The 12,313-nt window shown below is 41.6% G+C and overlaps 1 protein-coding gene across 1 annotated transcript in view; it reads right to left on the bottom strand.

Moving 5' to 3' along the window:
* Positions 1 to 8,185: 8,185 nt before the first annotated feature.
* The window catches only part of LOC119314556 (probable cinnamyl alcohol dehydrogenase 5), a 6,910-nt gene continuing 2,782 nt past the window's right edge, over positions 8,186 to 12,313 (bottom strand). Inside the window, exons 2-4 of the mRNA XM_037589259.1 lie at positions 11,369 to 11,996; positions 8,927 to 9,080; positions 8,186 to 8,585 (exon numbers count right to left, since the gene is read on the bottom strand). Coding sequence (XP_037445156.1) covers positions 8,365 to 8,585; positions 8,927 to 9,080; positions 11,369 to 11,996 — 1,003 coding nt within the window. The 3' untranslated portion in view covers positions 8,186 to 8,364. The remainder of the gene's footprint in view (positions 8,586 to 8,926; positions 9,081 to 11,368; positions 11,997 to 12,313) is intronic.

The following is a 12,313-nucleotide window of genomic DNA, read 5'->3' as shown; positions in this document are numbered from 1 at the left end:
GCTCCGTCCACCGTCCGATCCACCATAGGAACGGTCCTCACTGCTCCATCTTCCGACCTGGCGCTGCAGCGCGTTTTCACCGCGTCGCGACCCAGTCAGCCACGTAATCGGGCCACTGCTCCGAAGACCGAGCCAGGGATCATCTCGTTCCTCGGGCCGATCAGAGGCCGAAAGCCCACGTAGGCCCAGGGACGTTATTCTCGCTCCCGTTCCCTGCTTTTCTCATCTCTCCCAATCTCTCGATCACTTGAAAAAAAAAACTTCTCCCCACGACCCGCAACCATGCGGCAGCTTGCATCTCGACTCAGCGATGGCAGCTGACGGAGGATCTTTATCTCAAAAAAAAAGCTGACGGAGGATCTGCCTCGTGTCTGTGAGGGGCCTAGACCTCTCGACTAGCGGCGAGCTGGCGACCTAGGACTCGCCCTAGCTGGGGTGGGGCATGTGGAAGTTCAGGCCCTAGACATGTCACAGCGCCATCCTCCCCTTTGTTCTTCTTCCTCAATGGACACTGCTGATCCAAGCTGAGTAGATCGAAAATTCAATTTTGTAGTATGTACTTCAGTTTCTTATGACAACGACGATCAATGAATGATTCTCAAAATTGTAAGCATGGTGTTGTTTTTGAACTTATCAGGGGATTTAAAATCTGAGTTCTTCTCTATGTCAATTCTAAGATGATTACCCTTAGATTAAATCATGCAAATTCTCAGTTTGCAGAAATCCTTAACTGGCACATGCTTTATATTGATCTACTAGCCAAAGAGTTCTCCAATATTCTGGGTGTAGAATTTCTCTTCTTGTGGGAAGGTCTTTTACTGGATTAGTCTTCTTCTGTTCATCAATTACGTATATTATTTCCTCCCTGATGTATATAGATGTTTTTTTGCTCCTGCCATATAGAGTATGTTTTTATGTACTGTACTCGATGTTCAGCGTTGACATGCATAGCAGGTTATGCAACAAGGTTTGGACGGATCTGATGATCGAGAGCTTGATGGATCAAGCATGCCTGATAAGGCTGAGTGCACCATTAGAAAAGGTACAGAAAGTACGAAAGTACTCTTGAGTTGCTCTACATGGCAGTGTTAGTGAGTCATATTTTGGCTTGCTTTCGCATCCTTGGTGTGCTCTGTGCAAGCTATTATTTAGAATATGCAAATCCTGACTGTATCGTTGTCATTGTTAACTATTCCCTCTAATTCAAAATAGATGTTGTGGTTTTAGTTCAATTTGCAAAATAAATGCTTCTCTCATGGACGGGCGCGGCAATGGTTCTTTGCTGGTAAACGACTAGCTAGCGATATCACCATATTGCGCCTCGGATGTTACGGTTTCAATCATTTTACACTCAGCTGCTGGGGTTACTAGACCATTGCGTTAATAGTTTAGCACATGAGGAAAATATATATTTGAAGTACGAGAAATCCCATTGAATAAAGCATGATTGCGACAGAGCACTCAATAAATTATACATGTTTTGTAACTGTTCAATTGTCAATGCATTACGTGATTTCTGCAATATATATAGTTCTATTATAAATATGTCATTGATGATAGGCCATTTTATCCAGTCCTATATACATATCTATTCTCACCTTATTGCACACCTTTTTGAGTGTGTATGATCTACCACATCCATGTATGTTATAGAAACTATAATGGTATGCACTAAATATTCTCCGTAAAAACGCACAGGTCTCATTCACATAGTTGATCACCATTACCTATATTTCTTTTAACATGTGAATATACCAACTCAATATGCAACCATGCATGGGAAAACATCCATTTCAACAAGCATTCATGCATGGGAAAATACATCTGTCATTTTATAAAACTTATATTCAATAATGATTGTACAACTGTACAATAATCAAATGATTATGTATATCTATTTTTATTTAACTAAAGTTCATATTATAAATCTAAATATGCATGTTTCATACAAACAAATATCACTGAAATATCTTGCAACCAATTCCCGCAGCAGCGCGCGGGGTATTATCTAGTATCTTTTAGAACACGGTGGTGGATTTGTTTTATACTCCCTCCGGTCTTTTTTACTCTGCATATTATAATTCTCCGAAGTCAAACTTCATAAAGTTTGACCGTATTTATATGAAAAAATATCAACATCTGCCATGCTAAAGTTATATAATATGAAACTTTAAGTCATGCACATCTAGTGGTATTGATTTCAGATTGTGAATGTTGACACTTTTTTCTACAAAGCTGGTCCAACTTTACGAGGCTTGAATTCAGTCAAATCTTATATGCAAACTAAAAAGGACCGGAGGGAGTAGAAACTATTGATCTCTCCTGCTTCACTTAGATTATTTTGAGAGTTTTAAATAGCATGGTAATTTGCTTAAAATCCTAATGTGCTAGGTATTCAAGAATAAAAATTCGCTTATGAGTGTGTTGAATACTATGATAAGTTTGATACTTGATAACTGTTTTGAGATATAAAGATGGTGATATTAAAGTTGTGCTAGTTAAGTAGTTGTGAATTTGAGAAATACTTGTGTTGAAGTTTGTGATTCCCGTAGCATGCACGTATGGTGAACCGTTATGTGATGAAGTCGGAGCATGATTTATTTTTTGATTGCCTTCCTTATGAGTGGCGGTCGGGGACGAGCGATGGTTTTTTCCTACCAATCTATCCTCCTAGGAGCATGCGCGTAATACTTTGCTTTGATAACTTATAGATTTTTGCAATAAGTATATGAGTTCTTTATGACTAATGTTGAGTCTATGGATTATACGCACTCTCACCCTTCCACCTTTGCTAGCCTCTCTAATACCGCGCACCTTTCGCTGGTATCATACACTCACCATATACCTTCCTCAAAACAGCCACCATACCTAGCTATTATGTCATTTTCATAGCCATTCCGAGATATATTGCCATGCAACTTTCCACCGTTCCGTTTATTATGACACACTCCATCATTGTCATATTGCTTAGCATGATCATGTAGTTGACATCGTATTTGTGGCAAAGCTACCATTCATAATTCTTTCATACATGTCACTCATGAGTCATTGCATATCCCGGTACACTGCCAGAGGCATTCATATAGAGTCATATTTTGTTCTAAGTATCGAGTTGTAATTGTTGAGTTGTAAGAAAAATAAAAGTGTGATGATCATCATTATTAGATCATTGTCCCAGTGAGGAAAGGATAATGGATACTATGATTCCCCCACAAGTCGGGATGAGACTCCAGACGAAAAATTAAAAAAAAAAGAAAAAGAAAGAAAGAAAAGAGGCCATAAAAAAGACCCAAATAAAAAAATGAGAGATAAAGAGAGTGGGGACAATGTTACTATCCTTTTACCATATTTGTGCTTCAAAGTAGCACCATGATCTTCATAGTAGAGAGTCTCTCATGTTATCACTTTCATATACTAGTGGGAATCTTTCATTATAGAACTTGGTTGGTATATTCCAATGATGGGCTTCCTCAAAATGCCCTAGGTCTTCATGAGCAAGTAAGTTGGATGCACACCCACTTAGTTTCTTTTTTAGCTTTCATATACTTATAGCTCTAGTGCATCCGTTGCATGGCAATCCCTACTCACTCACATTGATATCTATTGATGGGCATCTCCATAGCCCGTTGACATGCCTAGTTGATGTGAGACTATCTTCTCTTTTTTTGTCTTCTCCACAACCACCACTCTATTCCACCTATAGTGCTATGTCCATGGCTCACGCTCATGTATTGCATGAAGATTGAAAAAGTTTTGAGAATGTCAAAAGTACGAAACAATTGCTTGGCTTGTCATCGGGGTTGTGCATGATTTAAATATTTTGTGTGGTGAAGATAGAGCATAGCCAGACTATATGATTTTGTAGGGATAACTTTCTTTAGCCATGTTATTTTGAGAAGACATAATTACTTTGTTAGTATGCTTGAAGTATTATTATTTTTATGTCAATATAAACTTTTGTCTTGAATCTTTCGGATCTGAATATTCATACCACAATTAAGAAGAATTACATTAACATTATGCCAAGTAGCACTTCACATAAAAAAATCTGTTTTTATCATTTACCTACTCGAGGACGAGCAGCAATTAAGCTTGGGGATGCTTGATACGTCTTCAACGTATCTATAATTTTTGATTGCTCCATGCTATATTATCTACTGTTTTGGACATTATTGGGCTTTATTATCCACTTTTATATTATTTTTGGGACTAACATATTAACCAGAGGCCCAGCCAAGAATTGTTGTTTTTTGCCTGTTTTAGGGTTTCGAAGAAAAGGAAAATCAAACAGAATCCAATTGACCTGAAACTTCACGGAACTCATTTTTGGAAGGAAAGAAGCCTAAAAGACTTGAAGTGCACGTAAGGGAAGCTTCGAGGAGGCCACGAGGTAGAGGGTGCGCCCTCCACCCTCGTGGGCCCCTCATGCCCCCCTGGTGTACTTCTTCCGCCTATATATCTCCATATACCCTAAAAACATCGGGGAGCACAATAGATCGGGAGTTCCGCCGGCAGAAGCCTCTGTAGCCACCGAAAGCCAATCTAGACCCGTTCTGGCACCCTGCCGGAGGGGGGAATCCCTCTCCGGTGGCCATCTTCATCATCCCGGTGCTCTCCATGAAGAGGAGGGAGTAGTTCTCCCTCGGGGCTGAGGGTATGTACCAATAGCTATATGTTTGATCTCTCTCTCTCTCTCGTGTTCTTGAGGTGATACGATATTGATGTATCGCGAGCTTTGCTATCATATTTGGATCCTATGATGTTTCTTCCCCCCTCTACTCTCTTGTAATGGATTGAGTTTCCCCTTTGAGGTTATCTTATCGGATTGAGTCTTTAAAGATTTGAGAACACTTGATGTATGTCTTGCCGTGTGTATCTGTGGTGACAATGGGATACCACGTGATTCACTTGATGTATGTTTTGGTGATCAACTTGCGGGTTCCGCCCATGAACCTATGCATAGGGGTTGGCACACGTTTTTGTCGTGATTCTCCGGTACTTTGGGGCACTCTTTGAGGTTCTATGTGTTGGTTGAATAGATGAATATGAGATTGTGTGATGCATATCATATAATCATACCCACGGATACTTGAGGTGACATTGGAGTATCTAGGTGACATTAGGGTTTTGGTTGATTTGTGTCTTAAGGTGTTATTCTAGTATGAACTCTAGGGCTGTTTGTGACACCTATAGGAATCTCCCAATGGATTGATTGGAAAGAATAACTTTGAGGTGGTTTCGTACCCTACCATAATTTCTTCATCCGTTCTCCGCTATTAGTGACTTTGGAGTGACTCTTTGTTGCAGTGACTTTGGAGTGACTCTTTGTTGCATGTTGAGGAATAGTTATGTGATCCAATTATGTTATTATTGTTGAGAGGACTTGCACTAGTGAAAGTATGAAGCCTATGTCTTGTTTCAACACATTGCAATACCGTTTACGCTCATTTTTATCATTCGTTACCTTGCTATTTTTATATTTCCAGATTACAAAACCTTTATCTACTATCCATATACCACTTGTATCACCATCTCTTCACCGAACTAGTGCACCTATACAATTTACCATTGTATTGGGTGTGTTGGGGACACAAGAGACTCTTTGTTATTTGGTTGCAGGGTTGCTTGAGAGAGACCATCTTCATCCTACGCCTCCTACGGATTGATAAACCTTAGGTCATCCACTTGAGGGAAATTTGCTACTGTCCTACAAACCTCTGTACTTGGAGGCCCAACAACGTCTACAAGAAGAAGGTTGTGTAGTAGACATCAGAGTGTTCCTCCCATATATAATGGTTCCAGAAACAAATTACCATTTAGTTCATATAGTTACAGTGTTCATTGATACACCCCCGCGTCGCCCCCCGCTCGGGCGACTCGGGTGGCTCCCCAACCCTAGCCGTCGCCGGGGCCTAGCCCATCTTCCTCCCCTCCTCCCATCGCCGCCGGAGGACGCCACCGGCTTGCGCGCGGAGGCCGACGGCGGTGGCGGGGGCTCTTCCTCCCTCCCGCGTCTCAGGGGTGGCGGGGCCCCAACATGCGTGGAGGTGCAGCCGATCTAGAAGCGACGGCGTTGGCTTCGACGGCGGCGGCGGTCGGCCCTGCCTCGAGCCACGGGCAGCTGCTGCGGCGGCTGGTCTGGATCGGGCAGCGGCGCGATGCGGTTTTCGGTGGCATGTCATCTGGCTTTAGATCGGCGGCGGCGTCGAGGGCCTGGTAGACTGCTTGACGGCACCCATGGCAGATCTGTTCTGGCCGGTGTAGCCAGTGGTGGTGGTCATCTTCTTCGTCGGCGGTGGTCGGCCAGAAACTTGGTGATCAGATCTCGAGATCCATCATCTAGTCCCAGCCACCCCCCCCCCTTGGGAGTCCGAATTGGACAAGGAGGGTGGGGGCGTCTTTCCTCCCTCTCTCCTCTCCTTCCTTTCCCCTTTCCCCTTCCTAGTTGGACTAGGAAAAGGGGAGTCCTACTTCTACTAGGAGGAGGACTCCCCCTCTCTTTGGCACGCCCCTAGGCCGGCCGGCCTCCCCCTTGCTCCTTTATATACGGGGGCAGGGGGCACCCTAGAACACACAAGTTGATTGTGTCCACCCGTGTGCGGTGCCCCCCTCCACCATAATCCACCTCGGTCATATCATAGCGGTGCTTAGGAGAACCCTTGTTCTGGTAGCATCATCATCACCGTCATCACGCCGTCGTGCTGACGAAGCTCTCCCTCGACACTCTGCTGGATCGTGAGTTCGTGGGACGTCACCGAGCCGAATGTGTGCAGATCACGGAGGTGTCGTACCTTCAGTAATAGGATCGGTCGATCGTGAAGACGTACGACTACATCAACCGCGTTGTCGTAACGCTTCTTCTTACGGTTTACGAGGGTACGTGGACAACACTCTTCCCCTCTTGTTGCTATGCATCACCATGATCTTGCGTGTGCGTAGGATTTTTTTGAAATTACTGCGTTCCCCAACAAGTACAAATTCATAGGCACATAAAAAATGTCTACACTAAATATCGTCGTGTCACCAGCAATTACAAAATAATAAGCTGTATTAAATTTGACATCTGTTTTACACTCCATCAGCATGCAAACCCAAAATATGGATGGATTTCAAAGGGTTGTCATACATTTCAATTGATGTTTAATTACAGTGGACCTGTTAGAACAAGTAGGTTGGGATACCAAATATGGATGGAGGTAACTTACAATCTAAGTACGTAAACACTTCTTGAAGTTTGAACATTTTTTAAAAATGCGAACATTTTGAAAACATGAACAACGTTAAAAATCAGTAGGTACTGTAGAGAACTTTCATTTAAACAGCAAATATTTTTCATAACTTTTGATCATTTAAAAAAAAACGCGAACATTTTTGAAGCGTAATCATTTTATGAAACAATGGGAACTTTTTTGAATTATTCTGGAACAAGAAAAAGTTCTGAATATTCTTTTCAAAATGCGAACAAAACTTTGGAATCCTGAGCAATTTTCTGGAATTCCGAACATTTTCAGAAAATAAAGATATATGGAAAAAACAGAAAAAATAAACTTGAAAAAAAGAAACCAACAAACGTAAAAAAACAAAAAGGAAAAAATATTGAAAATAAAAAAAAACGAAACCAATGAAAACCCTCTAGAAGGTTCCCAAAACCAGATATTATAGTGCATGCATTATGTCATAATTGTGCGATGTCGTCGCCTAGTTGGGCAAGGCTTATTTGTTTTTTTGTTTCCTTTTTTCTTTTTTCTTTTTTCGTTAATTTATTTTTCTCTTTTTTGATATTTATTATTATTTATAAAAAATCAAAATTTTGAAATATTTTTTAGATATTGTTTACAGTGTTAGAAAAAAAATCCCGTTTTCAAAAAATTGTTCACAAATTTATGAAATATTTTGTTTCAAAAAAAGCTGATAATTGTTTTTAAAAAGTGTGTGATTTGTAATTTATGTTCAACATCAATTTATTGGGAATTTGTTAACAATTTTGTAAAAATGTTTAATTTGAAATTCTGCTTTAGAAAACGCAAGCCAAACAGGGTATCTCCATATGCCGCTCTGAAAAAAAAATAGAATCTGAGGTACAACTTAAAGTTTTTGTGAAGCTCTTTAGAAAGTGATTTTGGTGGAGCGAAGCAGTTTCAAACAAGCCATGTGTTTGGCAATAAGATGACACAACTGATGGTGTATAGAAGATATGATTTCTTTGGATACCATGCAACATCTGCCAGTACGAAGAAGAATTCATGTACTACTATTACATACAAATACAAATGCGGTGTCGCGTACATGAGGGTTTACACCTTCACACCAAAACATATTTTTCGGTTGTTTCTTGCTACTGCTGACAAGAGCAGAGAGGCATAATCACTCCGCGGCGGCGGCGGCGGCCTTGTCGAGGGTGTTGCCAATGTCGATGACGAATCGATACCTGACATCGGCCTTGGCAAGGCGCTCCATGGCCGTGTTCACGTACTCGGCACCGATCACTTCGATGTCTGCCGTCACGCCGTGCTTGGCCGCGAGGTCAAGCATCTCCTGGGTGTCCCTCATGCCGCCAATGAGGCTCCCGGCCAGGGTCTTGTTCGCTGTGCATACAGTGAGTCACACGTACATCAGTATGTGTACCAGTCAGCAGTGGCGGAGACAGGGGCCCTGCCCCCTCCTATGACAGCTGATTTGCTGCTAGTTTGTACATGAACGGTCTAAAATTTAGACAAAAATACATGCATTCGTATTGTTTGGCCCCTCTTATCAAAAGATTGAGTCATTTGGCCCCCCTAATCTTTAATTCCTGGCTCCGCCACTGCCAGTCAGTTACACACACAACTAAATGCATGTGGTCGATAATGCAATGCATGGTTTCTTAAAATTGTTAGACGAGAAAGGGTATAGTATATAGCTAAGCATGTGAGGTCGGATGACTTACTGGCAACCAGAGCAAAGGGAGAGATCTCCATAGGCTTCTCTGGGAGACCAACCATGATCATCTTGCCGTTGGGTTTCAGTAGCCCCAAGAAAGGGGCCATGGGGATGTTTGCAGACACCGTGTTCATGATGCCATCCATGGTACTCATCGCGGCCTGCAAAGGTGACACATTTAAATTTAAATTAAAGCAGTAAACAGTAAGCACACATGAACTAAAAGAACAATCTAATAGTCTTGCTTGATGAATTGGTGATTGGAAACAATCTCTATGTAATAATAAAGCAAATAGTGCTTTTGGCGGCACATCATTAAAATTGCCTCTAAAGTTGCAAAATATTACCCATCAATGTCACATATAACTTTTTTTTTACTAGTCTCGCAAGCTTTATTGAATCAGAGTAATGTTCATAGGTACAAGAGTTTGGTCATGAGGATTACCCAACAAAACATATCTACCTATACCTAGATTACATTTTCTACCAATGCCACGTATAAGTGACAAAAAACGTTTTGCAGGGAATCACCCGCATGGGCCTGCCCATGCAGTAGAGTCCTTCTATACTGCGCTTTTTGCACAGGAGAATACGCATGATGTCTTTTGGGCCGGCCCATGTGCGGGCGGTCTGTTTTATAATTTCTTTTTTATTGTTGTTTTTCTTTTCTGTTTTTCTTTTTTTCTACATTAAATAATTTGGGACTTAAAAAAATTTCTGACATTTAGAAAAACTGAGAATTTTTAAATAAAAGGCTCAAGAAAATATAAATTGTTTATGAATTCAAAAAATGCTCGGATTTTTCTAAAAGAATCGCATTTTTTAAAATGTCTATAAAATAAAAAATACTTCATTTTGAAAAAAATTCAGTGCATTAAAAATTGTTAATAAAATTGAACAAAATGTTTGCTAATTCAAAAATGTGCATGAATTGTAAAAAAAATGTCCTAAAGTTTTAAAAATAGTTCATGAGTTACGAAAGAGTTTCTTCATTAGTAAAATGTTTGCTAATTCAAAAAATGTTCATGCATTTCAAAAAATATTCATGAATTTAACAAAGTCCACCAATTTAAAAAAAATGTTCGTCTATTGTAGAATCGTTCGCCGATTCAAAAGAAAATGTTCTCAAATTTATAAAAATATTCACGAATGATCGAAGGTATGTAATTAAACAGTAATGTTTGTGAGTCTTTGTGACTATATACCCGTGTGAATTTTGAAGAATTAACTACCGGGGTGGATCGAAATATTATACTTTTTCTGTTCACTTTTATAAGACGTCTTAGACAATTCAGACAGTGCCTAAAACAGTTCAAAGCTAGCTGTCCAAAACGTCTTATAAAAACGAACGAAGGGAGTAGTATGTTTTTTAAAATGTTTCTTGAAATTCAGAATAATTCTTTGAATTGTCAAGTTTTTTTACAACCACGCTATTTTTTCGAAAATGTGAACATTGCTCAATTTGTGAATAAATTTAGAAAGGGTACACTTTCTATCATCTGTGAATTTTTTTCTTCAAAATCTTGTGATGAGATGTTAACAAAATGTGGTCATAGCTAGATTATGATTTATTTTTTCTCCCATTGCAACACACCTTTTGCTAGTTTAAACAAAATACCCGTGAAGAAACCTTAGCCGCCAAAAAAAAATCCTCTTCACTCCGCTCCAATCGTCGCTCCGGACTGCAGGGTGAGGGGAGGGGATTTTCATCTCTCGTCTTTTGTGTAGCAGGTTTTGGTCTCGTGGCCGACATCGGTCCAATGGATGACGGCGTCATCTAGAATAAAAGTTGCCCGACTCCAATCCCGTCTCGATGAAGCTTCTTGTGGCATTATCAAGGAGCCTGGAAGATTTTGTCCCTGTTGTTACTTGTGGATGACGGGTTGATTTTTTGTGTTGTTTGTCGGCGGGGCTTCATGTGCATCGGCGGCGGCAACATCATCTTCGAGCGATAGTAGCACTGATGTCTGCCTTGATCAGGGTGATCCACGTGCCGATATGCTTGGTGTTGTTGCAAATCTCCATGGTATGTGGCGGTCTGCTATTGTGACAATTCTTCCTTTATACTCCCTCCGTCCGAAAATACTTGTCATCAAAATGGATAAAAGGGGATGTATCTAGATGTATTTTAGTTCTAGATACATCTTTTTTTATCCATTTTGATGACAAGTATTTTTGGACGGAGGGAGTAGGTCTTTGCAAGTACTTCAATGGCCGGATTTGTTGATGTTGTTCATTTTCGGCAAGAGCTATGGTGGTGCAACAACGATAAATCTTGTTGTGGCTCCGACAAGAGGCATATAATCGTAGGTCCTTTATTTAGGCCTTAGGGTTGTTCTTGTGTCTGTGAGTTTAGTACCATATATTTTGGTTGTGTCCAATGTTCTATTAGTCTAATATAAACCAATTTGAGTCAAAAAAAAATTGGTGATTGAAAACATTTGCATACCTTCATCTCCTTGTCGTTCTTGCTGACAATGAACGCATCAGCGCCTAGCCTCTCGAGGGCCTCCTGCTTCTTCCCCGGCGAAGCGCTAATCACCGTTACCTTCATCCCGAAGGCCTTGCCGAACTTGACCGCAACATGGCCCAGCCCGCCCAGTCCCAGCACACCAAGGTGCATCCCGGGAACGTTTAGACCGTGGTACTTCATGGGGCTGTACACGGTGATGCCAGCGCACAGCAGCGGCGCTCCCTTGTCGAGCGGAATGGTGTCGGGGAACCTGACCACGAACCGCTCGTGCACCACTACCATGCTGGAGTAGCCACCGTAGGTGATGGTGCCATCAAGGTCGACCAAGTTGTAGGTGGGGATTATGCCCGGGCAGAGGTTCTCGAAGCCCTTGTTGCAGCTCTCGCAGGATTGGCACGAATTCACCATGCACCCGACGCCCACACGGTCGCCGGTCTTGAACTTGGTCACATTCTTGCCGACCTCATTGACCTCGCCGGCGATCTCATGCCCAGGGACCATGGGGTATTTGGCGTTCTTCCAATCGTTCTTGATGCCGTGCAGGTCAGAGTGGCAGATCCCGCAGTACAGAATCCTGATCACCACATCGTCATCTCTAGTGCTCCTGAAGCAAGAATCATAAGAAACATGGACATCATAAAAAGAAACGCTATAAGGACATCTCCAAAGCTGACCAGTAAATGTCTCCGGTATATGTCTGTTTTTATGTCCGGACCTGGTCCGCGGACATGATGCGGAAGGGAGCCATCCAATGCTAATCACAAAGTATCTAGTTGGAAGGAGAAAAGGTATGTGGGGACCATGCATATGGTGGGATATCTGTGGTTTAGTGTCTGGTTGAGAGGAGAGAGAGAGAGAAGAGAGGGACCATGCATGTGATTGGTCAAGTGCATGTCCGGACTCCAACAAAGCCCCCCTCCC

This window comes from Triticum dicoccoides, chromosome 6A (genome assembly GCF_002162155.2).
Source record: "Triticum dicoccoides isolate Atlit2015 ecotype Zavitan chromosome 6A, WEW_v2.0, whole genome shotgun sequence".
In the NCBI taxonomy this organism is placed as follows: domain Eukaryota; kingdom Viridiplantae; phylum Streptophyta; class Magnoliopsida; order Poales; family Poaceae; genus Triticum; species Triticum dicoccoides.
This window is presented reverse-complemented; position numbering and strand designations above follow the sequence as displayed.